General features: G+C 45.3%; 1 protein-coding gene across 1 annotated transcript in view; it reads left to right on the top strand.

The window, feature by feature from the left end:
- Positions 1 to 27,617, top strand: part of SYNJ1 (synaptojanin 1) — a 1,805,713-nt gene that overhangs the window by 1,698,735 nt on the left and 79,361 nt on the right. Inside the window, exons 27-28 of the mRNA XM_069636346.1 lie at positions 16,277 to 16,373; positions 17,312 to 17,538. Of these exons, the coding sequence (XP_069492447.1) occupies positions 16,277 to 16,373; positions 17,312 to 17,538 (324 nt within the window). The remainder of the gene's footprint in view (positions 1 to 16,276; positions 16,374 to 17,311; positions 17,539 to 27,617) is intronic.

Here is a 27,617-nt window from a genome sequence, read left to right as displayed (position 1 = left end):
TTTTGGCTGGTGGCAGTGGAAACTACGTTTTATATTCGACCGCGAATATTTTCCTATGGGATTTCCCATTGTTTTAGGCTAACACATTTAATTATTTATTTACGGTAGCCTTAAACATACCGCCGGTTTATATATTTATTTTTATAACTCCGGTTGGGACTTTTTGCCAAAACTTGATTCTAAAATGGCGTTGGTGTTCGCCTCTGTAACTCTGACCCAAAGTGGAGCCCTTTGTTCCACTTTTGGCGGGCTTCTCCACAGAAGCCCTCCAAAGTGGTGCCACTCTGTCTGGGGTACTTAGGAGGGGTGGAGGGGGGTTTAGGCACCCTGGGCTGAGTTACCTTGGTAACTCAAGTCGCACTCCGTCCTGATTGGCCCAAGTGGTGAGCCGGCCGGCTCACCACTTAGCATGTTTGAGTGACAGCTAGGCTGGGTGAATGGGGGTTTGCTGCATAAAAGCAGGGCTTTGGGGACTGGAACTTCAGAAGTCGCCACAGGACCAAGAGTCCGACGAGGGAAGAGCTGAGCCGACCTGCTTCGACGACACCACCCGGTGGAGCCCTGCTGAACCGTCTCACCACTTTTCCCGACGACCGAGGAGAACTCTTAACGGAGTGGCTCCTTCCCTTGACTGGTGGGGACAACCAGTTTTCGCCTTCTTTTCGCTTCTCGAGGTATCTCGTGGCCGCCTTGCCAGTGCCAAGCACCCCGGCAACCGGAACCCCACCACTTTTACCCCAACCACGAAAGTCGGTACAACCCTTTAACCGGAGGACTCCGCGGCTGGTTTCTTCCCGGGCAGTGTAACGACCTTCTTCTTCTGCTCTTCAGCGAGAACTTCTTCTCCCCTGACCGACGTCGAGCCTTGCTGCCACTGCCTGGAACAACTGCCACCGCTGGAGGATCCTTTCCGCTTAAGGTACCGTGTTCCGCCTGGCTTCCCTTGCTACCGACTGTACGGGGTAGATTTAGCCCCCGGCTCTCGACCCTGGGAGTGCCTGGGACACCCTGGCTAAACTTTCTAAATCACTCTAAACTCTTTCTAACTCTTTGCAAGACTTTGAATCCCTAATAACAGTGTGATCTTGGGCACATTTTCGCTCCGGCTACTCTAAGAGTGGGCCCTGCCTAGTGACTTTTGCTCACCTGTGACTTTGTGCTTCTTTGAGCCTATTGCAAGTGTTCTGGACCTTAGAGTGGTGTGTTTAACCCATTTCTGTTTCTTTTTTATCCCTTTCTTGAACCTACTAGAGTGTCATCTAACGTTAAGCACTCACCTCTGTTTTAATTATGTGATGTTAACTTAGAGTTGGCTAGATAGGAGTAAGGGTTGAAACTGCTTTCATTATAACTGTGTTTGAAGTGTTTTTACTATATGTTGCTAGAGTGTTTTTAACTTATGTGTATTTTAAATAAATAACTATATACTTTTGAAACCAAGCTCTGGTCAGTGTTTGCTTGTGCTATTCTGTCTGAGTACATATTGTGTATACTTTGCATACTGCCTAACTCTTCTTGAGAGAAGTCTGACTGCTCAGCCACAGCTACCAGGTAAATCTGGGTGGTACAGACTGCTACCAAAGGGGTTTACTGCTCTACCTGTAGTCTTAAATCTTTTGCAGTGTTCCCCAAGGGAACTGCACAGGTTTCTGCCTAACAGGAATGTGCTGAAACGTCAGCAACACTGGATCATATTTACGTCTCCTATCCTTTCCTCCCCTTTGTTGACTATTTTGAGGTATACAGAACAAAATTTAGCGACCATAATCCTCTGATAATGACTCTCGAGTCCGAATCAACTCCAAAGCAAACATATTCATTTGAGGTGGAGGTAGCGCGAAAGTCGTCACAAATCCAATTTACAGCAACCAACATCAAGGAAATCGCCGAGAAATTTGATGCACTCAGTAAAACAAAGATAGGCTCAACAAGTAGACCTAATTACATGCCCTTGTTGTTGCCGCATAGGAAACAAAAGGGTCTATGTCACCAACCCTATGGAAAAGGGGTCCACGAGTATGATAAAGAACTAGCTTTGAAAAAAAAGCAGATGCGTAAATTAAACCATCTGGCTAAAGTCTCCAATAATCAGGTACAAAAGGACTACGCCAAAGCTGCCACAAGATCTTACAAATCTTGGGTGAGACACCATAAAGCAGCAATGTACCAGAATGACTCCGAGCAAATGCTAAAAACTCTAACAACAAAAAGTCCAAGAGAATTCTGGTCCCTGATCAAAGATAAAAACGACGAGACAAACAACCAACTCTCGAACGCCGTCTCAGAACAGGCGTGGATAACCTTTTTCTCAGCTCAGTTTGCTTCTATCTCGCAAACTCCAAACAAATCTCTATGCTGCACAACATCACCTTGGGAAGATCTGGCAGATCGCGACGAAATTCTGGCAACTATCTTGAAATTAAAAACCTCTAGGGCGCCTGGCCCTGATGGCTTAACCAATATCGATCTAAAGCAGCACCCAGAGGAATGGGCCGCCCTAATCACAAAAAATGTTAAGCAATGTACGATCACTAGGCTAATACCTAAAACTTGGACTGAGGCGGTAATAGTTCCCATTTTTAAAAAGGGAAATAGAGAAATTCCAGCAAACTACCGCCCCATTGCCCTTCATGACATCATGGGGAAGATCTTCGCCACCCTTCTATTAACTAGATTTCACAACTGGGCGAGATCGGCGCCCTGTCTAGATAAATTTCAAACAGGCTTTGTTAAAAACGCAAGTACCAGCATAAACATCCTGATTTTGAACATCGTAAAGGACAATGTTAAGAATGGTGCGCCTCCAGTCTATATTGCGTTTATCTATTTAACACAAGCCTTTGACAAGATCAGCCGTCAAAGGCTATGGGCGAAATTAAAAACGTGGAATTGCCCTGAAAAGATCTTATGCCCGGTGATCGCATTACACACGGATACTAAACTAAGAGTATGCTTAAATCGGCAAGGGATGTTATCGGACCAATTTTCATCAGAGCGTGGTGTTAAACAGGGCTGCCCGCTCGCTCCGGCCCTATTCATCGCCTTCATGGGAGACCTCCAGCATACACAACCAGCGGTCAGAGCCTTTCCACCTAAATTGGGCAATACTGAAATCTCAAGATTGTTATATGCTGACGACTTGATCCTGATGGATCAAACCCAAATAGGTCTCCAACGCCAACTTACGAACCTGGCAAGTTACATCACCGATAATGACTTGGAGATAAACATCCATAAGTCAAAAATTTTGACGATGGGGAAAAGTCGTCCAGCAACGATCCATCAAGACCACTGGTATTTAAACAACACAAAACTTGAATCCGTGTCTACTATAAAATACTTGGGAATCATGATAGATTCAAAAAGGTCAGAAAGTGCGACCATCTCAGCGCTATGGACAAAGACCAAAACTCTGACAACCCAAATGAAATTAGTAGATCGGAAATTTGGTAAATTCTTGCTTCTTCCAGCGATCCAATACTACAAACAAAAGGTAGTTCCGTCTATAATCTACGGCATGGATGCTGCGTTGAACATTGATAACACCATATGGACCAAACTGGAAGGCTGCCTATGGAAAGCAGTGTTAGGGCTGCCTAAATCCTCTGCAATTTCTGCTGTTAGACGTGAATTGGGCTTACTATAATTACAAGCATCAGTAGACCAAAGCAAGATGCGTCTCTTTCGGAAAATTATTCTTCCAGATACCATTCCAATTTACAAGTTGGTCCAGATAGAGCTTAACCAAGGACGTTGCAGAGCACTAAATAATTGGGTTCACAAAACAACTAGCAGATTTGGCTTGTTCGGCAGACGATCTGATCGCGAACCCCAACAGAATCAAGACAAAAATAGCGCAAGCAGATTGGATCCAAACTGGTGAAAAAACAATAGGAAACAAACTCCTGGCTCATTTACCAGCAACAACAAATAAACTTAACCAACCTATGAGCTACTGCATAAAATTCCCCAACAAAGAAATGCAGAAAACTTTTATGAAAATAAGATTCAATCAATTACCAACGCAGGAAATCATAGCAATCCGTACGAAAACGGACGCTCATACTTGCAGATTCTGTCTGGACCCAGGAAAAGTGGAAACTCTGAGACATTTACTTATGACTTGCACTAGAACCTCATTTTTGCGGGAAGCCTATTTGCTCCCTTTGATGTACGACGTACCACTCCGAGAGGAAAACACATGGTGGTGTCGTCTGATTGCTGGAGACAGAACTAAGTGGTCGACAGCGACGGTAAAGATTTTAGAAGCAGCATTGAGTCTAAAACAGAACTTACAAACTAGTCAAGTGTAATTCAAAGAACAGTGACTTTCTTTTATGTTGAGACACAAAGTTTTTGTAGTGAAGTGCCTAGTTTCCTGGTTCCAATTATTTTTCTGTTTCCTGTTATCCTCTTTTACTTCTATTTTCCTCTTTTTTATCTGCATCTATGATATTTATTTTACAAAATGTGTTTTTCTCTGTTTTGCGTATCAACATCTTGTAAAAATCAAATGCTTTTGATTATAAACAAGTAAATAAAAAAATAAAAAAAATAATAAATATTCCTCTGAGTAAAACATACATTTTTGCCAAAAGTCATTTTTTGATCTCCACTTGCAACAGAAAAACGTATTAACCAGGTTTCTTTTCTCAGCCTCATACATATAAAATTGAAGAGACTTCACAGTTTCGACCTGGGAAGGACCCAAGAAATGTTTACATTTCTTGGAGAAACTAATACCAGATTAGCGATCAGATATTTTCGGCTTTGCTGTCTCTAAGAAAGCAAACACCATTAGGAAACAGAGCATCTCTAGATGGATAGTTTCATGCATCAACATGTTCTATGAGCTCCTGCACAAAGAGGGACTTCGGGCATGCAGACTCCTCTCCATTACAAAGTGTTGTACCCTGGTTGGAAATATCTGAGGTGGCAATATGGGCCTCATTATATACATTTACAAAGCACTTCCATTCATTTGGATTTCCTCAGTAGTGACGATGTTAGGCTAAAGAAGACTGTCTTGCAAAATGTTCTGAAATGGCATTCTCATCCTTCTCCCACTTTAGTATTCTCGTCTGGCATGACTTGGGAGTCTTCCAAAGCTGAGGGATCTGTGGGAGGGATGTGTATGCACTGAAGGAATACATTACCTTTTGGTAATATTTTTTCAGATGGATGTGTTAATTTCTTCCACAGATTTCTCATCGCTGCTCTCGCCTTCCCCGGTAAATTGCATAGTTTTATTGATGTAATGGAAAAAAGGGTGCAACTCAGAAAAATTGCATTGGCATCTACATGTATGGATGACATCAATTGTTGTTCATAAGGGTGTGATGGAGCCGACCTCGGAACCACACAGCTCTCCCTCGTGGCTATCTGAAAATATTCTGTTTCAGACTGCATCTGAAGGTTTTTTTTTTTAAAGATGAGGAATCTGTGGGAGGGATAATTGATTCTAATGGATTCCTTCCACACATTCATCTAAATATTTGTTCCAGCGCAGTCTGTCTTTAGAAGTGTTTTCAAGAACCAATGTGTGCTGTGCTTGACTTTGACGAATTTCCCTGACGCTAGATATGTCAGGGACAGTATATATATGGAGCCATTGGCACCCATGACCTTTGTTTCTTGTTTTTGTTCACTCAGTACGCTGCTCAAGCTCGCCACTAACATTTTCTATCACTTAACCTGAATTAGAAGTCTGTCTCTGATGCTCATATGGTTTATCTTGATGCCTTGGGGAAGAACACGATGCAGTTTGGTTCCAACCAGTGCATGGACAGGTCTTTCAGGAGCATGCTGTTCAGTGTAATTGAGAAACACACCCCTCTCCAAATCTCCTGATTATGATTTCGGAGGAGGCGATGGTTGAACAATGCTCAGTTGAGGACAAACATTGTGAAGTTTCCACCTCACATAAAGGTGACTGCAAAGAGAAGAAGCAGCATTACAAGAGATCTCGTTCCCTCAGCAAACTTTCTGCATGTCATTCTTCTTCCTCATCCTCCAAGAAGAAGAAAAGTTACCACTGGCGTTACAGGGACAATTAAGAATCTTCTGCTGAATCGTCCCCTTTCAAGATATAGTTCTCAATTCTCTTATGAACTGAAGCAGTGAGAGGAATTCAGGTAACAGATGTTGGACATCTTTGATAAGGCACCAGTGACTTCGGTCTGAAAACCAGTGGTCGAGCATGGTCCCTCATCACTTGGAGAAGCCGTCAGGTGCACCTCTTTGGACCACAACTGCACACCTGTTGGCTCGGTTACAGCAACTAGTGGGGGAACTACAGCCGGGTTACAGACATACACTTGGCTGTGACTCGAGTGCCTTTGTGAAACAAGAGCCAAACTGGAGCCAAGCCAAGCATCGGCTCATCCTAATTTAAAGTGGCACTACCTCCCAGTGACTGTTAAAATAACTAAATGCTCTCCTCTACTTGCAGAAAATATTTTTTTTACTTCTTGCATGCTAGAAATTGCATGTTGGTGCAATGATGCAGTGGGAGCATTTGTGGTCTGAAACCCTGCAAATGTCACGCCCCTACGGAGACCTTGGTCACTCTGGCATAGATGGTCGATTAGACGGGTTGCGGCCATCTTTACTCCCAAGATGGCCGCCGCTACAGAATGTGTGGGTCTAGGCTTGCACCATTGCCGCGCGCTGGAAGGACCGCCCCCCGACTCCGGAGCCGGTTCATCTGGTCCTGCGAACAACGCGCGGATGCGTTGCTACTCTTCAACAACAACGCTTCGTGAGTTCGATACTAGGATCTATTATAGGCTCGTTTGTTTGTAATGTCTTCCGTATAACTCTACCCTTTCCTCTCCCCTGTTTTCAGACTCGCTTCCTTCTCCCAACTCATACACGACATCTAAGTCTCGAGTGGTTTCCCTCTGCATCACTCGTTCCGAATTGAAGCTCACTGACCGGTTCGCTAGTGAGACTCCCTCCCTGGCGTGCGGTACGTGAATATTGCCATTCAATCCGTAATATATCAAAGGTTAGAAATAGACCAGAAGTTACACCTAATATTCTCTTACCTGTGCAGAGAAATCTGAGAACCATTTTCTTTCGGGAACGTCCTCGAAGTTACTTCTGTCCGCGGCTCTTCGGAAGACCTGCAATATAGCCTTATAGGTGCTTCCCCCTTCCCATCAGGTACTCCTCATTTCCTCAACCTATATTCTGCTTTCTAGTTTCCTTGCTCCAACTTACCGCTTTCCTCTGTCTCCAATCAGACGGCCCACTCCAGCAGACGTTCTGGTTACCAAGAACTTCTCCGGACAGACGACATCCATCCAGTGGACATCGACACAGGGTTTTCTTCCCCAGAGGGTTTCCCTGGAATCCTTCCCTTCCTTAATCTTTGTATTTGAGGCGGAGGAAGGGTCTCAGGGAGGCACTCATTCTCTACCCCTGTCGGAACCATTTCCGAAGAGGAGGCGAAGGAGGGAGAACGACGAGTGTTTCTCTAAGGTAACCTTTCGGTCATTCACATCTCTCGTAAACAGTCTGAATTATTACAATTAGCAACGCCCAAATATAGAAGGAATACTGGGGCTTCCCCGGTGCTGAACGGTTGCCTTGGAGAACTCGATAGTTCTAGGTGATACCATGGACGCTGCCCAACAGCAGCAATTGGTTTCTGCAGTCCAGTCTCTGACTGCGGAAGTTCAGGCATTAAAGCAGGAAAATGCCTTTTTGCGGCAACAGGTTGGAAGGGTACCTAGTTGTTCAGAACTACCTCCAGGTCCCATTCCAGGGGGTTTATATGATGGGAATCCTCACAAGCTTAAGGCCTTTATCGAAGCATGTACGGTCCAGTTCTCATTTAAAACGGCATTCTTTCCGAACGATCGAGATAAGGTGGGACATATGATAGCTAACCTGACTGGACCGGCATTAGCATGGGCTACACCACTGGTTGTGACAAACAATGCTCTGCTAGACTCCTATCCTGCCTTTCTGAACAGTCTTAGGTCCATGTTTAATAGACAAGAGATCACTGTTTTTTCCCAAGAGCAATTATTAGACTTCAAACAGGGATCACAGGATCTAATGTCGTATATCACCTCCTTTAAGCAGCTTGCTGCTGGAACCTCTTGGGCTGATGATGCTCTGATAACACTATTTCGCAGGGGTTTGAATGAGGAACTTAAAGACGAGGTGTCTAGGGTTTCTCGACCCCCAAACCTAGCGGAAATGATTACCTTAGTGATGCAGATGGACTACCGTCTACAGGAAAGACTCAGAGAACGACGTCGTAATCGTTCTGTGAGACCATTTACTATGCAGCCTTCTAGTCCTATGAAAACCCCAATTGATGAACCTATGCAGATAGGAATCACAAGAGGAAGAGGTAGACTCACCTTGGAAGAACGTAATCGACGGAGGGCGAAAGACTTGTGTATGTATTGTGGTTCCAAGGACCACCGAGTACAGGACTGCCCCATCACCCCTATCAAACGACAGGGAAACGCTTCTTCCCAACCGCACGGGGAACCGCGGCTAGGGAGCCAATAACGGGTTCCTCATCCATGTCAGTGTCTTCTCAAGTCACAGACACTCCTGATCCTCTAATGATTGTCATACAGGTTTCAATGGAATGGGGCACCTCCGAACCAATTTTGGTTCCAGCATTGATTGATTGCGGAGCTGCAGGGAATTTTGTAGACACCCATTGGAAGAATGACAGAAGTATACCATGTTCCCTTAAGACCATTGCTGTTCCAGTAGAATCGGTTGATGGAAGTCCATTGACTTCCGGTCCTATCCGGGAACAAACAAGACCTATTCGAATGAAGATTGCGTCTCATCACGAGACCATCGTATTCGATGTCATTCGCACCGCACATTACCCCTTAATACTGGGTTTACCGTGGCTTAGAGCCCACAATCCATACATAAATTGGAAGGCCGGCACCATTTTTCTAGGATCAGAACATTGCATTACACATTGCCTTTCTGGTGGAGCGTTGGGGTTCTGTTCTACACACCCCGTCCAAGAAAGGAATAGCACTACTTCAGTGTTACATAACATACAGGAGATTCCTCCTGACTACCAAGAGTTCCAAGTAGTATTCTCCAATTCAGAGTTCGCTGAATTACCCCCCCATCGTAGAGATGATTGCGCCCTAGAACTAGATCAGGGTGTTCCAATCCCTTTTGGTCGCATGTATATACTATCAGCACGCGAACGGGAAGTCCTGAAGGAGTATCTCCAGAAGAACTTACATAACGGCCTCATTCAGGAATCCACTTCTCCTGCTGGCGCCTCGCTGTTCTTTATTCCTAAGAAGGATTCGACAGAACTCAGACCATGTGTAGACTATCGGGGTTTGAACAAAATCACTACTCCAGATCGCTACCCGATGCCATTAATCCCAGATATTCTTGAGGCAGTAAAGGGAGCCAAGATATTTACCAAGCTAGACCTACGCGGAGCTTACCATCTTATCCGAATCCGCGCAGGAGATGAATGGAAAACCGCCTTTCGTACTCCCTTGGGCCACTATGAATATAAAGTAATGCCATTCGGACTTTCCAATGCGCCAGCTGTTTTCCAACGTTTCATGGATCACATATTCTCGGATATCCTTCTACACACCGTCATTGTCTATTTGGACGACATATTGGTCTTCTCAGTTTCCAAGTCGGACCATATCCGACATGTGAAGGAAGTATTACAGAGACTGGAGGAGAATCATCTTTTTTGTAAACCTGACAAGTGTGAGTTTCACAAGGATAAAGTGGCGTATTTGGGTTATATACTATCCGCTGAAGGAGTTGCCATGGATCCCCGAAAAGTCTCTGCTATAAAGGAATGGCCAATTCCACTATGTGTTAAAGATCTGCAGAGATTCTTAGGATTCGCCAATTTTTATAGGCGTTTCATTCCCCACTATTCGGAGAAGATTCTCCCGATGACGACTCTCCTTAAGAAGAATGCAAGGTTCTTTTGGTCAGACAGGGCTCTAATAGCCTTTGAGAGTCTCAAGGAAGAATTCACCAAGGAACCTATACTCCTGACCCCGGACCAAAACAAGAAGTTCATCGTAGAATCAGACGCCTCGCATCATGCTATAGGTGCCGTTCTACTGCAAGAAAATGAACAAGGAGACGAGTGTCCTGTGGCCTATCTATCTAAGACGCTCTCGCCTTCGGAGATCAACTACTCGGTCCTCGAAAAAGAATTATTGGCTATTAAGAGAGCCTTTGAGGAGTGGCGACATCTGCTGCTAGGGGCCAAATATGCCATCGAAGTACGGACCGATCACAGCAATCTCCGAGTCTTACAATACTCTCAAACACGAAATAGTCGCCAAGCTCGTTGGGCTCATTTTTTTTCACCCTATAATATCATCTTCTCCTTCATACCGGGAAGAGTTAACCTCAAGGCAGATGCATTATCCAGAAAGGATTACAACTCTACCAATCCTTTCCGTTCTGAACCCTTGTTTCCCAAGGCCAGAATTTTGCAGGAAGTCACCACCTTTCTTCAACTAGTAGCTACGGAGACCTCTCGATTTATACAGACTAATCCTCGGTTTGCCGCTATCTGGAAGCTTAACTCATCTCAGGGATGTTTCTATAGAAACAAACAGTTATTCATTCCCTCCGAAGAACTGAGAAAAGTGGTACTTCAACTCTGTCATGATTCTCCGATGGCTGGACATCGCGGTATGGCTAATACCAAGGAATTGATTCAACGCCATTTTTGGTGGCCAGAGCTGAGCCGAGATATCAGAGACTATGTGACGGCATGTGCCATTTGTTTACAGACAAAGACCTCTCGGTCTGCCCCAGTGGGTCTCCTATCATTGATGCCGATTCCTGATCGACCCTGGCAGATAATTTCGACAGATTTTATAGTCGAACTCCCTATCTCGGAAGGTTGTACAGTAATCATGGTTACCATAGACTACTTCACGAAGATGGCACACTTTATTCCTTTACCTTGCATTCCCACTGCAGCTCAGATGGCGAAAATTTTCCTTTCGCGGATCTTCACGCTCCATGGGCTTCCAGAAACTATCGTCTCCGATCGTGGTCCCCAATATACTTCACGTTATTGGCAACAGATATGTAAAAGCCTCAAAATCTCCCGGGCTTTGAGTTCTGGCTTCCATCCTCAAACTAATGGCCAGACGGAACGCCTGAACCAGACATTGGAGGGCTATTTACGCTGCTACATTTCAGCTTCACAGGACAACTGGGTTTCTCTATTACCATTGGCGGAGTTTGCCTACAACAACTCCCGTCATTCCGCCCTGGGTTCCAGTCCTTTTTTTTGTTCCTATGGATTTCACCCTTCCTGTTTTCCTACTGGACTTCCTTCTTCGTCACGATTTCCTGATGCGGATAACCTACTTCGAGCTATCCAGACAGGTCATTTGGCGGCGAAATCTTCGCTACTTGAGGCTCAGGATAGAGTCAAACGGTTTGCGGACAGGCACCGTTCTCCAGCACCCTCCCTGAAGGCGGGAGATATGGTGTGGCTTGCCTCTCGTTTCTTACCACGGCATCTGGTCCCGTCCAAGCTGTCTCCTAGATATTTCGGACCTTTTCCCATTTTACGGGTGCTGGGCTCCTCTGCTTTCAAAATCAGGCTTCCCCCTTCTTGGTCCCGTATTCATCCCGTGTTTCACGTGTCCCAACTTAAGAAGGATGTGTGTGATCGATTTTCAAGGTTAAGGAATGCTCACCCTCCTCCGGTGTCTACCCCGTCGGGTCCTGAATATGAGGTGGCGGGTATTTGTGACTCTCGCATCTTTCGGGGTCGCCTGCAGTTTCTGATTGACTGGCAAGGTTATTCTCCGGCGGACCGTTCCTGGGAACCTGCATCTGCAGTGCATGCACCGGCCCTTATTCGCCGTTTCTTCCGTAATCATCCGGGGAAGCCGGGGGGCCCTGCCCTTCGGAGGGGGCATACTGTCACGCCCCTACGGAGACCTTGGTCACTCTGGCATAGATGGTCGATTAGACGGGTTGCGGCCATCTTTACTCCCAAGATGGCCGCCGCTACAGAATGTGTGGGTCTAGGCTTGCACCATTGCCGCGCGCTGGAAGGACCGCCCCCCGACTCCGGAGCCGGTTCATCTGGTCCTGCGAACAACGCGCGGATGCGTTGCTACTCTTCAACAACAACGCTTCGTGAGTTCGATACTAGGATCTATTATAGGCTCGTTTGTTTGTAATGTCTTCCGTATAACTCTACCCTTTCCTCTCCCCTGTTTTCAGACTCGCTTCCTTCTCCCAACTCATACACGACATCTAAGTCTCGAGTGGTTTCCCTCTGCATCACTCGTTCCGAATTGAAGCTCACTGACCGGTTCGCTAGTGAGACTCCCTCCCTGGCGTGCGGTACGTGAATATTGCCATTCAATCCGTAATATATCAAAGGTTAGAAATAGACCAGAAGTTACACCTAATATTCTCTTACCTGTGCAGAGAAATCTGAGAACCATTTTCTTTCGGGAACGTCCTCGAAGTTACTTCTGTCCGCGGCTCTTCGGAAGACCTGCAATATAGCCTTATAGGTGCTTCCCCCTTCCCATCAGGTACTCCTCATTTCCTCAACCTATATTCTGCTTTCTAGTTTCCTTGCTCCAACTTACCGCTTTCCTCTGTCTCCAATCAGACGGCCCACTCCAGCAGACGTTCTGGTTACCAAGAACTTCTCCGGACAGACGACATCCATCCAGTGGACATCGACACAGGGTTTTCTTCCCCAGAGGGTTTCCCTGGAATCCTTCCCTTCCTTAATCTTTGTATTTGAGGCGGAGGAAGGGTCTCAGGGAGGCACTCATTCTCTACCCCTGTCGGAACCATTTCCGAAGAGGAGGCGAAGGAGGGAGAACGACGAGTGTTTCTCTAAGGTAACCTTTCGGTCATTCACATCTCTCGTAAACAGTCTGAATTATTACAGCAAAAATGCAAACTGTGCAGTGAAAAAACCTGGCTTACACACTTGACGAATACGTGCAATCCTGGACAAATCGCTATTTAAATGGGTCGTATTGCCTTTGACTGCCATATTTGAGATCATTTTGAAGTGATTCCGTTAAATGGGAACTACACAAAAAGCCACACTTTTATATAGTGTATTGAAGTACCGTGCGTGACCCAAAGATAATACAAATATTGATAATGTATAATGTTCTGTCACTTATGAGCAATGTTTCTTTCCTAACGGAAAAGTGAACTGGATGGAGTCCCCCAGGGGCCTGTCTTTCCCCCTGCTCTTTGATATCTATATCAATCCTATCTATATCAATCTTTATCAATCATATCTATATCAATGATATCTTTCTTCCTTTGGATTCAAAGGCTCTGTTCTTAACTGGCTATCCTCTTACCTCTCCTCCCGCCCTTTTACTGTGTCCTGGGGTGGCTGGTCCTCTCCAACCCCGCCTCTGGAATACGGCGTACCCCAAGGTTCGGTGCTTGGCCATTTCCTTTTCTCACTCTACACCTCCCTCCTTGCCCCTGTTATCTCCTTGTTCGGCATTTCCCACCATTTCTATGCTGACGATACTCAGCTCTTCCTTTCCTTCTCTTCCTTCTCTACCGACCTCCACCTCAAACTCTCTTCCTGTCTTACTGCCATCAAAAACTGGGTGTCTTCCCGCTTTCTTTCCCTCAACACTGACAAGACTGGAGTCGTATTCTTCCCCTCCAACTCTCTTCCCCCTCCCTCTCCTCCACCTTTCATTCACTTTCCTCCTCTAATCTCCCTATCTCTGTCCACGCTCGCAACGTAGGCATTCACTTTGACTCCTCTCTCTCTTTTTCCCACCTTATCTCTCTCACCTCTTGTGCCTGTTGCTACCACCTCTTTAATATTCGCAAAGTCCGCCCCGCTCTCACTTTCCATGCTACTAAACTTTTAATCTCCTCCCTTATCTTCTCTTGCCTCATCTACTGCTCCTCCTTACTCTTTGGACTACCTACTTCTCATCTCGCCCCCCTCAAATATATCTGCCATTCTGCTGTCCGTACCCTCTGTCTCCTTACCTCCCGTGACTCCAGCTCTGCTTCCCTTTCCTCCCATGGCTGCCTTCCCTTTCACTCCGAACTTAAATTTCATTTTCTCTGCTTAGTCTTTAAATCTCTCCATGGTCTTGCTCCCCCTTATCACTCCTCCCTCCTCTCTTGCTACATTCCCTCCCGCTCCCTTCATTCTGCTGACCACTTCCTTCTCACTGTTCCTCCGTCCCCTTGTTATCCCTCCTGTTTCCGCTCCTTCCAGCTCCCCTGCACTGGAACTCCTTACCTCTCTCAATCCTCTCTATTCCTACCTTCTCCTCATTCCGCACATCCCTTAAATCTCTCCTTCTCCATTCCCCGCCATGAAACCCTTTCCCCTTCTTGCTCCCCCTCCTTCCTTTATCTTCTCCCCTTGATCATCTCCCTCCCCTACCACCCACTCTCACCCTTTTTCCCCTTCCGTTTGCCTCCTCCTTCTCCTCCTCCTCACCACTCCCTCTCAGTTCTACTGCACTACTCTCTCTCTTCCCTTCAGTTTAATTGCTCTAGTTACTGTTTTGTTGGACTGATTCATAATTTGTAATTTGATTCTACAGTTATAATGTTATATGTATCAAGTTGTTAAATTGTTCAGCGTTTTGGAGTAAAGCGCTATATAAACTAAATAAATACAAATCCATTATGTATGGACCTTGAAAATCTGGACCTCTTCTTCCGCAACTACGCAGATGATTTCCAGTTGGCAATGGAGGTCTGTGGGGATCATAAAAAAGACCAGCAGACACCAGATTCAGTTTATTTGATGGTCAAAAACTGGATTTCGACCATCTGGCAATGCCTTAACGCCACTAAGATGGAGTTAATGTTATGTGGCCCAGGCAAGCCAGAGAGAAGCTGAGCCCTTCCTACACCAGCTTTCTGATTGATGGATGTCAGATCCCAGTGGTACACAAGGTGAAGAACCTGGGTACTTATCTGGAGGCCAGCTTGGACAACACTGCACATGTAGATGCCATTGTAAAAGACACAAATTACCATCTGAAAATGCTTCGCCAAGTGGCCCTTCTGGTCTCTGAGGAAAACCGCAAGAAACTGGTTCGAGCCGTAATACTCCCGAGAGTGGACTATTGCAACGCCCTCTTAGTGGGAGCCAGCAAGGCAGACCTTCAAAAACTCCAAAAGATTCAGAACACTGTTGTGCGTATTGTCTTTCAGATGAATCGCCTGGAGCCTACATCAGCAGCCAGGAGGACCCTCCACTGGCTGCCAGTTTCAGCCAGAGTACAGTTCAAGCTACTGAACATCTTTCACAAGTGTGTCTATGGTGACACTCCCATACACCTTAAGAACAGGCTGAGACCTTATATACCGAGTAGAACCATTCGATCAGCTATGGCTTGTTTTCTACAAGTACAACGAGTCAAAAGAGCATGTGGATATGGCTGTGCCTTTCACGTACAGGCCGCACGGGCCTGGAATGCCCTACCTGAATTTTTACGAAACTCAGCTGTCCACCTGGCCTTCCGGAAACAGTTAAAGACCATTCTGTTTGCTTAATCTTGACATAGCATACCAGTAAATTTAGATAGGGTACCGTCCTGCCTTTGTTTCTTCCTTTTATGGCGCCTGGATGCCCTCGGGCTTTGGCGCCTTATAAATAACATAACATAACATGATGTACTCCATTGTACTGTACCATACAATTGTACAGCCTTGTTCAGGAAGCATTTCTGTGGGAGACTAGACTCTGCTTAGGGAGATGTAGAGGCACCCCGGGTTACTGAGCATCAGGTGTTGCATCCGGGTTACCTGCTGGACTTCGGATATTCGCGATGACCCTGATAGGGTCACGACCACAGAGCACTAAAAGACACTTCCTTAAAAAAAGTCTAATTATCTCTACATGCTCAACAAATATTTCTATTCTCTGATGGTAGTCTTATTTTTATAATATCTTTACACAAACTATTATTTAATGTTTTATGTGTTTTATAAGATATTTTAACCACCACGGACCATCTTAAGAGCCATGAAAACTTGCAGGAACCCTGCTGCTTAGCTGTGTGTCAGTCTCCCCTCCCTTCTGAACACCTGGAATAGGGAAACTGTTCGAACAACTCACACAGATTGATCAAAAGCCAATTAGATAGCTATTAGTTGCGTGTTGATTATAAATAATTACAATTGTTCCATTGCAAAACCGACACTAATAATGGGTTTGGGATTCAGCATAAATGTTGTCTTAGAAATCATGTTTTACAACTTTTAATTTCTTCAGACTATTCCACCACGAGCTGGAGTCATCAGTGCTCCTCGTCCATCACTAGGAAAATTGGTACCGGAGACTGAATTTAAGACAGCTGAGCCAGCAAAAGGTACGGATTTTTAAAAAACAAATGGATATTGAGAATGAAAGTTACATGGTTTGGTCATTGGGCTGAAAATAGTGGTTTCTCTCTTCTAGTGGCTGTTTAGTGAATCTGTCTGTGAAATATTGTTGCCATTCAATCTTTAACATGAGTTATGACTGCTGACCTGAAGGCAATTTCCGTCTGCATTTTTTCCAAAATTGTCAGACTACGTGTGCGTTTTTCATCTGATCAAAGGTCCTATTTGTATAGATCTTTGATTGGACATGGGATTTATTGTACTTAAGTTTAGATTGCTACTGTTTCCAACTCACACCCCTTTCTGAAGATTATAGCCTATTCTCAGCCCACATTACCAAAAGAGGTACACCGATCAGTTTGTGCCTTGTTCACCTTTATGATTGGGATCACTGTTAGTTTTGTAGTAGTGTGGGGCTCAGTTGGCATATTAGCTACTATTCATCCCTGTACTCCTGCATAGCAGCAGTCATTTCTTTGCAGTTTAGAAAACCCAATGTGTCTTTTACGAACAATATTTATGACTTTCCAGCTGCAGTAAATCCAGCAGAATTGAGAAACCAAACAAGACAATATGCAGCTAAACCTTTATTTCTCAGACAGCCCCTATTCACTGGACATGGTCATTGAGATTTGCTATCTGCAGCTCTTCCGATGTTTTGGACTTCGATTCCCACAATCCCCTGTCATTGACTATGCTGACTAGGGTTGATGGGAATTGTAGTTCGAAATCAAGAGAGCCAAAGGTAATTTCTGAAGAAGACTATGTTGAGAGTCATAGCTAGCATTGTACATTAACTAATCATACCACTTTACTTTTCAGAAAACTGTATAAACAATGTTCTAAAGCTGTACTGTTCTACTTTTATTTAAAAATATATGCCTCTTAACCTTTTTATAAAACCCTAAATCCTTGTGTTTTGCAGTGTCTCCATCGCTTCCGGAGCCTCTTAAGCCACAGCTTGCCACTCCTGTTCAACCCATTCTGCCTCTACCATCTTCACAAAAGTTGCCAGAGCCAATGTTGCCTTTGATATCAAATTCCACACATCAACCAATCCCTGCACAAAACCTTGACATGCCACCACAGCCTCCCCCACGCAGCAGATCAGCCCAAAACCTGCCTTCAGAAGCCCCTTCTACTCAAATACAAGTAAGCACATCATTATCCGTATTGACGATATCTTAGTCTATCTTGCTGAACAGTGCTTTCCTATAAGCAGTGGTTTGAACATAAACTGCGCTTTACATATCACATCTTGCAATGACAAAATATATTGGAGCAATCAAATTAGGTAGTCTAAGCTACTTAAGTAAAGCTCTTCATTAATTACATGTCACAAATGCCAGGTTTGTGGGCACATCCAAACGATTTCAAATGTCACTTAGCTTAAAAAGTATTTCTTGTTGGTGAAAAGATACGACAAACACCTAGGTATAGCTGCTTTAGTTTTAATCATAGTTTCATGCGTCGCAGCTGCATGGTTTTGAGATCCACATTTTTGTGATTTGTAAAATGTTAGTACCTAGAAAGACTAAAAGTGCATATTGAAAATGTCTTTTAGGGCTAAATACAGTTAAATTTGTAAAAGGGTGAAAACATACGGCAGATGGCGAAGTGGAGTAGGCTCGAGTTAGGGGGGAGGGTAATGGGGGAGACAGTGGACATTTTACGATGATGTATATGATGCTTGACTTTATATGACATGCACTGTTGGGTTTGTGTTTTTTGTTGATTGGTTGTTGTAAAATTTAATAAAAATTGTTTAAAAAAAAGAAAAAGAAAGGGTGAAAACATAGTAAAACAAATTCACAGTGGACTGTCAGCAAAGATATTGTGCAACCCTCATGTCAAGGGGTGCTACTAATTTGGAATGATAGGTCTGGAGGATGAGCCCCTTTTGCTGGGATCTATTTCCATCCAGCAGGTTTAGGGCGCACATCTCAAGTGGGCTATTTAAGCCTTTAGCACCTCTGAGATTAATAAAAATGAGTTCCAGTGTTCTGGGCGTTAATATCATGTATTAGTAAGCACCAGCTTGCAATTGAATTATATTCAAATATGCTTTAATAATGCCATGTAAAGGAGTACTATTTAAGCAATATATCCCGGGGTGGAGGGAGGCATAAGTTACAAGCCTGAGCGAAGCGACGGCTTTAATGTTAGTGCCAGGCATTACCTGACTGGTAATGCCCACTGCAAGGGTTGTATTGCTATTAGTACCCCGGCACGTTGTACTGGGGTACTAATAGCGTTTTAATCTCAAATTGAGAAACAGTGTTTGCCGTTTCAGCTTGAGATAAAACTACAAATCAAGCTGGCCACCTGGAGCAGGGAGGAGGGAACTACATGTAGTCCCTTCTCCCTTCCCATGGCAGTCATTGCCATGACATGTACTTGTCGGGAACACTAGTTTTCCCGGTGCCAGCGAGGAACAAGGCAGCACAAGGTAGGTGGGGTGGGGTGGGGTGGGGCGTTCGATATGTGGAGAAAAGATGGGTGGGGAAGGGGACACAGGGGAGTTCACTTACCAGATTCCCAGTAATGATGGCGGCCTCCCGCTCAAAGTGGGGTCTTTACTGTGTTGGAAGACCCTGTTCTGAACCTCTTCATTGGCTGGGAGGCCGCCAACACACCCCTCGCCAGGTACTAATATTTATCAAGTTCGTTATGTGACCATGAGATTACATCAGAGTCAGGAGATTATGATCCACATAGAAACTAAATGGGAAGAGAAATGCCTTGGAAAACAGTATCACTCTTCAAACCCTGGATATGGGACACAGGAGCAGACTCCTTATAGGGCACTTCATTGTGCCTCTTCCAAGTCAGTTCATACCGGTCTAAAATCTCATAGATGACGCTTACGTGATGCACGCACATTTGTATATAATTTCTACTTATTAGTTGCCAGAATCATCAAGTGCAATATTTTTAATATGAATTCAGTTTAAGATGCACATGGATGATAATAATGCAGAAAATCAAGATGTGTTGTGAAGCTTTTATTAAGAAACTAATATTTAAATCATGTTCTTCAAAACAAAAAAAGATTGAATCTACATTTCCCTGTTTAGTGCAGAGCAATCTACCATGAGCTATACTATTTTGTTCATCTGTATTTGATTTAATTAAAGCATACAATAATAATAGGTTGGGAAAAACATGTAGTTTTAAGGTATGAAGATGGTCGCCATCACACAATATCATAGGAATGAAGGAAGTGTACCATCATAACTTTCTCCTTAATGCAGAATGTGATCATTTCGGAAAGTCTCGCATATCATATAGCCAGTGATATGCATACAATCTTTCCATGAAATCCCATTCTAAATTAGGTTTAACATTGCTATAGTGATAGTCCTGTGGAACCCATTTCTTGCTCCATCAGAAAAGTATTGGTGGACACTGGTGGTGTCTCATTCGCCAGTTCTTTTTAAATTCCCCAGGGCTAAGGAGCCATATCTTAACATGTTGTTGTTCAGTCTTTTGTTTGATTTTTTAAGGCATTTGGGTTTCTAGAGCATCCTTCCTATTCATCCGTTTACTCTTGGTGTCCGGTCTTATTTTAGGGGACCACCCAATACCCTGTCATCCTGGCAATCTGTTTGTCCCCTTCTACATAACCTCAGGATCCCCTTTGCTTAACCACTGATCAGGATGCGACTAGCCTTTTCCTCTTTGCTTCCTGTCATGTTGCATGCACAACATAAGAGCCCTCGTCACAGCACGCGCAAGAGCTGCTTCTTTTCTCTCTACAATCTCTTTACAGTAGGCCTTTAGTAGAGGATAGTCTCAGGTTATGTGCATAATTCAATACGGTTACACTAGGCATCGGCACAACTTTTTGTCCTCAGATTACTCCGTGCTAAACAGCTTCGGGAGGTCCAGTGCCATCCAAACAGCAATGTATGGGGTTATTGTATTACTGATTGCCCCTTGCACACATGTGTAATGGTCAGCCACTATTTCGGGCAATGTCTGGTTATCTCTTTCCCTTTGCAGTGGTGCCCACCATTCCTGCTTGGCATATACTCTTTGTTTAGTAGCATATAATTAAAACTGTGCCAAATGAGAATGCTAAACACAGGATTACAGAAATATCCAGAAATACAGGATTGAACTTTCACCAGAATGGTCATCAACCAGTCACTAGGAAATGGCATTGGCATCAGCTTTATTCACAACAAGAGGATTCAAAGAGAAAAACCAACAACAGAAATCTATTCATCATCTGATATGTATAATATTTAAGGACATCCAGTGGACACCAGTGCTATACCAACTTTTAAAGGAATTCTGAAGTGTGTCTTCACCAATTCTAAAGATAAGGAGTGAATGTACTCTTGTCTTGTTATAATCTACAAATGAATCAATCTAATTTGTTTTGAAACGTTCTCACAGTAATCCATAGACTATCTCACGAGACAATAAGCATGGAAAAATAGAAGAAATGAATTCCAGTAAAACATTCTAAAGGTAAGTCCAAACTTGGGGGGCAGTGGGAAGCACTGGCTCAAAAAACAAAAACAAAGGTAAGCACAAGTCTTATAACTCATAAGTAGCTGCGTTGGCTTCCAAAGTCAACAATTCTCTTAGCAGGATAAATCCAATAGCGGAGCCTTTCCTTTTTAATTAGACTGTAGATGTGCTAGTCAGCGAAGGAAATCGATCCAGGAAGTGAGTCTGATGCAAAAAGAGGAACTCCGGTAGCAAGGAAGAATCAGGATGCAGCGAAATGAGAAAGGGACAAGAACATAGTCAGGAGGCACGGGGAATGTGAGAGAAAGGAGAAATATGAGGCATGGAAAGGGGGGAAGGAGCAGAAGGCAAGCAAGGGGACAAGAAAATAAACTAGCTTCTTACCAGAGGAAACTGCGTAGGTTGCAATGCTACGGAGCTCTGATGCATAAATGCGAATCTTGAGACCAACTAGACCGATAACTGACATTACGGTCGTTGCTTGCTGTAGCAACTAGGTGGAGCCATTTCCACTGCTTCCAAAGTAAGCCGCTTTGAGACATGACACCATGTCCCAAACCTTTCTCATTTTAAAAAATAAATACCAGAAGCAGGAACTAAGTTTCTGAGGAAGTATCCCATTGGTGTAATACATACACACAAAAGAAAGGCGTTTCCAGAGTTGTATAATGCACAGAATTAGAATATGCAAATGGATTATGGTATCAAAAATATTCCAGTTAGACCACCAGGGGGCGCAGATGTTATGGCTGCCTGAGCCATTGTCTCCCTCTCCCGGCATCCGAATATGGCGTTGCACTCCGCTTAAATGAAACAACAAATGAATCTGGCAGCACTTTTTGAAAGCTAAAGAATTTGGGCACAAAGCAGCAAAGAGAGGAGCAAAACAGTGCCAGCAAACTGAGTAAAGGTGACGAGGGAAGTTAGGCGTACACCCGCGGCATAAAGGAACCAAGATGGCGCTTATTGTGAGGCAGACCAGGGAAGTCTAGGAAGACTGCAGTCTCCGCCGCTGTGGCACACTGAGCCGGAAAGCACTTGGACACCTCTGCACCCTCGCAAAGTGAAGGCAATTACAGGGTCGGGTCCACTGCATGAATAGGAGCAGAAAAAAGGAACACAACCCCTGCACACCGTACTGGTAAGCAAGCAGTGCTAAACCCTAAGCGCGGCACCCACCCGAGTGCTAGATCATCCCCATTAGCCCCCACATGCACTCGGGCAAGCTGCGCAATGCAGGACAGAGCCATCACTCAGTGTACACTGAAGGGGCACTGGCACAGAGCTGCCGGTCCACCCACGCAGCAGCGAACACACACAGCTGCGAAACGTTCTCCTCCCTCCCTTCACGGGGCATATATAGAGGTGCAAGGAACCAAGGAAAGCCGAACTGCGGGAGAGCACAGTAAGGGAGAGCTACTGCAACAGCAGCGCTGGGCGCCCCATGGAGTGGGGAAGAGCCACAGTATTGGGAACAAACCCGGCTAGGCAGACTTTGCTGATAAGAAAGCATTGATAGCAGGACACAAAAGCATCAAACAGTAAACTCCCCTTGAGATGGAAGTGAGCACCAGTAAATCACACGTTGCTCACGAGTGAAATACAGAAGGTGAAGAAAGAGGCAAGATAACCTCCCCAACCACACAAGGTCCTCAGGTGAGCTTCAGCTGCTGAAACAGCACAAAGGAGACACCTGCGCCTGCCTGCACAAAAGGCAACCCAAGAGCACACATTAAGAGTGCGCAGATAAAATACAACATAAAACAAAAGGACCTTGTGGGGGGCTAGGGGGAAGATAGCAAGAAAAAAAGGGAGAAAGAGAAACGGAAACGAAAGTAGTCACAAGGAACTGGCCTGTAAAAAACACTTGCATCCCCAACGACAGACAACAAATCTCACATCGGGCTCAGTAAATAGAATACTCTCACAGAGACCCGACAGCAACATCAACCGCCAAACCTCGCCCCAGCCGAGCACTGGACCCAGGCACACTTTTAAAGTTGAGGGTGTTCAGCCGTAGCCCAAGAACTATGGAGCAAGACAAGGTCCAAAGCTCCACAGAGATTCCTGGAAATGACCACGACAGCACCACCAAAGCAGACATCCGCCTCCTGCTTTGGGAAATTTGCTCAATGAGTACCATCCCCACAGAAACAGTCTCGGACCTGCAGACAAGGATGGTAAAAGTGGAAGACAGGATCGAGGCGGTAGAAAATAACCAGTTGGCGGGAGACTTGGCAGTGATGAACTGCAAAGCCAGGTTCCAAGACCTGGAACAAAAAGAAAGCGATATACAGCTGAAGCTCGACTACCTAGGAAACCGGGATTGGAGGACAAACGTATACGTATCATCGGCCTCAGCGAAAAGCAAGGAGAAACTCCAACGGGCCAAGAGAATAGAGTTAAAACCCTAGTAGCATCTCTTTTTGACCCTTCAACTGCTCCCGTCCTGGAATTTGACAGAATCCAAAGAGCCGGGGGGGCTCCGGCTGGTCCAAGATCAGTCCTGATCAAATGTCACTACTATCAGCAACAGCAGGACATACTGCAAAGAGCGAGACCAAAAGAACCTGTAGAGTTCGAGGGATCGAGTGTAAAGCTTTTCCAGGATCTCTCAGCTGCCACGTTGAACCGGCAAAGAGGCTGCCGCCCACTGACCACATCCCTACAAGAGCATGAGATTCGTTATCGCTGGGGGTTCCCTTTTTCGCGAAGTTTTGAATATAAAGGTGACAATTACCACGTTACGTCAGAGGAAGAAGCGAAAAGGGCGCTGGAAAGCCTTCAAGAAGGCTTGCTGGGAATTGGCAGCGACAAGTCACGAAGACCTGCTCGTCCATCGCATACAGCCCTATCATCGTCGCCGAGAAGAGGCCGATCCCCAGGAAAAAAGAAAATACAAACGCTACAACACGCCAACAGTGTCTGTTCCCCCATGGGAAATTTCGGGCCAGGGATGGCCGCTTGGAAAGTGTTGACATGTTCCCAGGTCAGAGGGAAAAAGCTCTCCCCACTACCGGGCGGGGTATATCCCAAACGCAGACAGTAGTGGGAACGGAAGTTGTTGCCCATAAATGGTTATAAAGGTTTGGATGTTATTGAGATAAAGTTACGCTACGAGTTGGTTCTACCATTCAATCACAAGCTATGTTTATGTTATAGACATCAGCCTGGAGAGGGCTCTCTATAGTTTGGCCCTTGTTCCTTTAGGGCGTCTCGGTAAATGCCCCTGTGATGTTTTTCATGGGAAAGGGAGGTGGGGGAGGTTGAGGGATAAACACCAAAGGAAAGGGGGGAATGATGTGTACATCACTAAAATTCCACAAACACTACCTCGCAGACATTTCAGCCCACAACATTCCATGCAAGAGTCAAACCTCTACTTTAAGTCAGTCCACTCTCGCAGAGCCACCACGCAACATCTATCACACTAACATGGCACTATCGGAAGGGATAACGTTTGGATCTCCCAACGTCACTGGCCTTAACTCCCCGCAAAAGCGCTCCATGCTAGCTAGGGAATTCAAGCTCTCTAAGCTAGAAGTGTTATTCGTACAAGAGACCAAATTTGCCCAGGGAAGAGAGTTTAAGATCATAGGCAGGGAAATAGGAGGCACATTATAGGCCTCCGGAAGCCAAAGGAGGGGGGGGGCTGGTATTATATACAGGAAGTTGCTGGCCAGGAGAAGGACGGAAGGTTTCTAGCCCTGAAAGGGAAAATAAGATCACGCACAATTAAACTATGTACGCCCCTAATCAAAATCAAACACACTTTAGCGAACACCTCCTACACTTCCTGAATGGTTGGAAAGATGGCACTCTGGTATGTGGCGGTGATTTCAATATCATAGCAGACCCCAATTTAGATTGGGACTCCATGAGGCAGGATGTGCAACCACTGAATGGCTCCCTTGGTGAACGATTTCTCAGTCAATTACGAGCAAGCCACTTAACAGACACCTGGCGCGTAATGCACCCGGAAAGGGACTTCACTTTTTACTCCCCTCTCACCCCCCAGCTCCCATCTCACTTATTCTCAGATCGATTACATGTTAGTGGAAACTGAACATGAGGGTTCAATACTAAGTGCATCTATTGAGATTCTGGCCTGGACAGACCATGAACTATGTACATTGGATCTGAACCTCGGAGCACCCCATTGCATAGAGTGTAGATGGGTCTGCAACAATGGCCTCTACAAGGATCCAATCCTTAAAGCAACCCTCACAGGCACGATCAAAGGATACTTTACCATAAATCACACAGGACACAGTGTGGGAGGCAGTAAAGGCCACAATACGGGGTGTTGTGATAGCAGAGGCAGCCTATAGACAGAGAGCTAGGTTGCGAAGGGAAAAAGAGCTGAAATCCGCAAGAAACTAGACCTCCGAGCGCATCCCGTAAATGGAGGGGAAATCTTGGCACAGTTTGAAGTGCTCCGAAAGCAACTGAGGGATATTTGGCAAGATAAGGCATTGACGCAACTGCAGTATCTAAAACAGAAATTTTATGAAAGAGGTGATAAAGCTCATACCATTTTAGCAAATCGCTTGCGTAAACAAAGAGCACAGAGGGCGATCCCTAAAATTAAAAACGAATCGGGACAAGACTTAACTAATCCCCGTGAAATTACAGAACGCTTCCAGAGATTCTATTCCTCCCTTTACACAGCCAAAGGAAAGGGTACAGAAACCGAAATTGAGCAGCACTTGTCCAAATTCCCCTGTGTAACGATAACCCAAGCACACCTGGACATGTTAAACGGCCCAATTACGGCTGAAGAAGTCCAAACAGCTATCTCTAAAATGAAGACAGGTTCGGCACTTGGTCAAAACGGGTTCACACCAACCTTCTATAAAGCAAACTGTAACTCCTTGACACCCTTCCTAGTGAAATTTTTTAATTCAATCCTAGATACAGGTCAAGCCCCACCATCATTCACTGAATCAAGGATAGTTGTAATCCCCAAAGAAGCTAAAGACACTGCAGAATGTGCATCTTACCACCCGATTTCACTCATAAATGTAGATGCAAAAATGCATGCTAGCATTCCAGCCAACCGCTTAGCACAAATCCTACCTCAGCAAGTCCACACCAACCAAGTTGGCTATGTGAGAGGTAGACAAGGAGCGGACAATGTCCCTAAAACTCTTGATCTCATTGCCACTATTGACAAAAGAGAGGATTGCCCCATTTTAATTTCCATCGATGCAAAGAAGGCATTTGACAGGGTCGAGTGGCCCTTCCTGCGCACAGTCATGAGGTGGGTGGGACTGGGCCAATCATGGATCTAGGGTGCCCAGCTTCTATACTGCAATGCCTCTGCCAAAGTTCTGATCAATGGAATGGCCTCTGGACTTTTTTACCTAACCCGAGGCACAAGACAAGGGTGCCCCTTATCTCCCCTTTTGTATTCCGTAGTGTTGTAGCCCCAGGCGATTAGGACAAACCCCCAAATACACAAACTGAAAAGAGGAGGGAGGGAATATAAACTGCCATTATTTGCGGATGATATTCTTGCCTATATCGCCCAACAGTTGCAGTCAATACCCGCTCTTTTTGCATCCATGAGAGAATATGGTACATTGTCGGGATTCCGCGCAAACCTAAACAATAGCGCTGCCACTCCAACCGAACACAGTCCTTCCAACCCAGCTCGAGGCGGAATGGGGATTCCAGGTGCATACAGAAAAGATGAGATATTTGGGGGTAGATATCACAATGAACCTGGCCAACCTATTTGACGTAAATTACAAACCCCTCTGGAACACCATCAAAAATGATTTGCAGCGATGGTCCAAATTAACGATTTCCTGGGGCGCTAGACATAAATCAATCCAGATGAATATACTCCCCAGATGTTTGTTTCTCTTTCAATCTCTCCCAGTGGCCGTCCCAAACTTTTTTCATGCAGAGGTCAAGGGCACCCTCTTGGCATACTTATGGGCAGATCTGAAACCCCAGATCTCATTTGCGACATTGATTTTACCCAAAAAAGGGGGGGAATGGGCTACCCAGATTTATTTGAATACTTCAGGGCCTCCGCACTTTGCATTCTGGGAAACAATGGGTGGTTTTGGAGAATTATCTATTCGCACCTGTCACCCTGGGCGAATGGCTGTGGGTCCCGTATCAGATTATGCCACGTAGAATTCAAGAGCACCCAATCCTAGCGGTATGGTGGTCCCTATGACGCTCGTCCCCCTCTATGAAAGGAGTAACATCCTGGCAAATCCACCCCCCCCCCCCCCCCCCCCCCCTCCTCCCCCCTCCCCTCAGTTGCATCTTGGCTCACCCAGTCGAGATCATTTAGTCAATGTACATCGCGTTCAGCCCCAATATGAGCAGGGATTGATAAGAGCAGAGCAGATGGGGAAGAAAGGCACCTATGTCTCAAAAGAAGTTTGAGGATGCACAACATGGCACCAGAATAGCACCACTACTCTACCTACAATTGAGGAGTGTATTGTGAGACAAGCACTGGGGAGACACCTTATGAAGACCCCTAACAGCATTCAAACGCACTCTAAGGGAGCGCCAGGGCACGAAGGGGCTGGTAGCCCGGCTGTATAGTGCACTACTCACTAGGGGCCACATTCCACAGCCCAACACCCAGAGAACGTGGGAAACGGACCTGGAATTGCAAGATCAACCAGACATATGGGCTGTAATACACAAGGCGGTATGGAGAACATCTATATCCATGCAGTAGAAAATGCACAATAGGAGGCTCTTAATGAGATGGCACC

This window comes from Ambystoma mexicanum, chromosome 7p (assembly GCF_040938575.1).
Source record: "Ambystoma mexicanum isolate Mex_15411 chromosome 7p, UKY_AmexF1_1, whole genome shotgun sequence".
Lineage (NCBI taxonomy): Eukaryota > Metazoa > Chordata > Amphibia > Caudata > Ambystomatidae > Ambystoma > Ambystoma mexicanum.
Note: the sequence above shows the minus strand (reverse complement) of the source record. Positions and strands in the feature narration are given on the sequence as shown.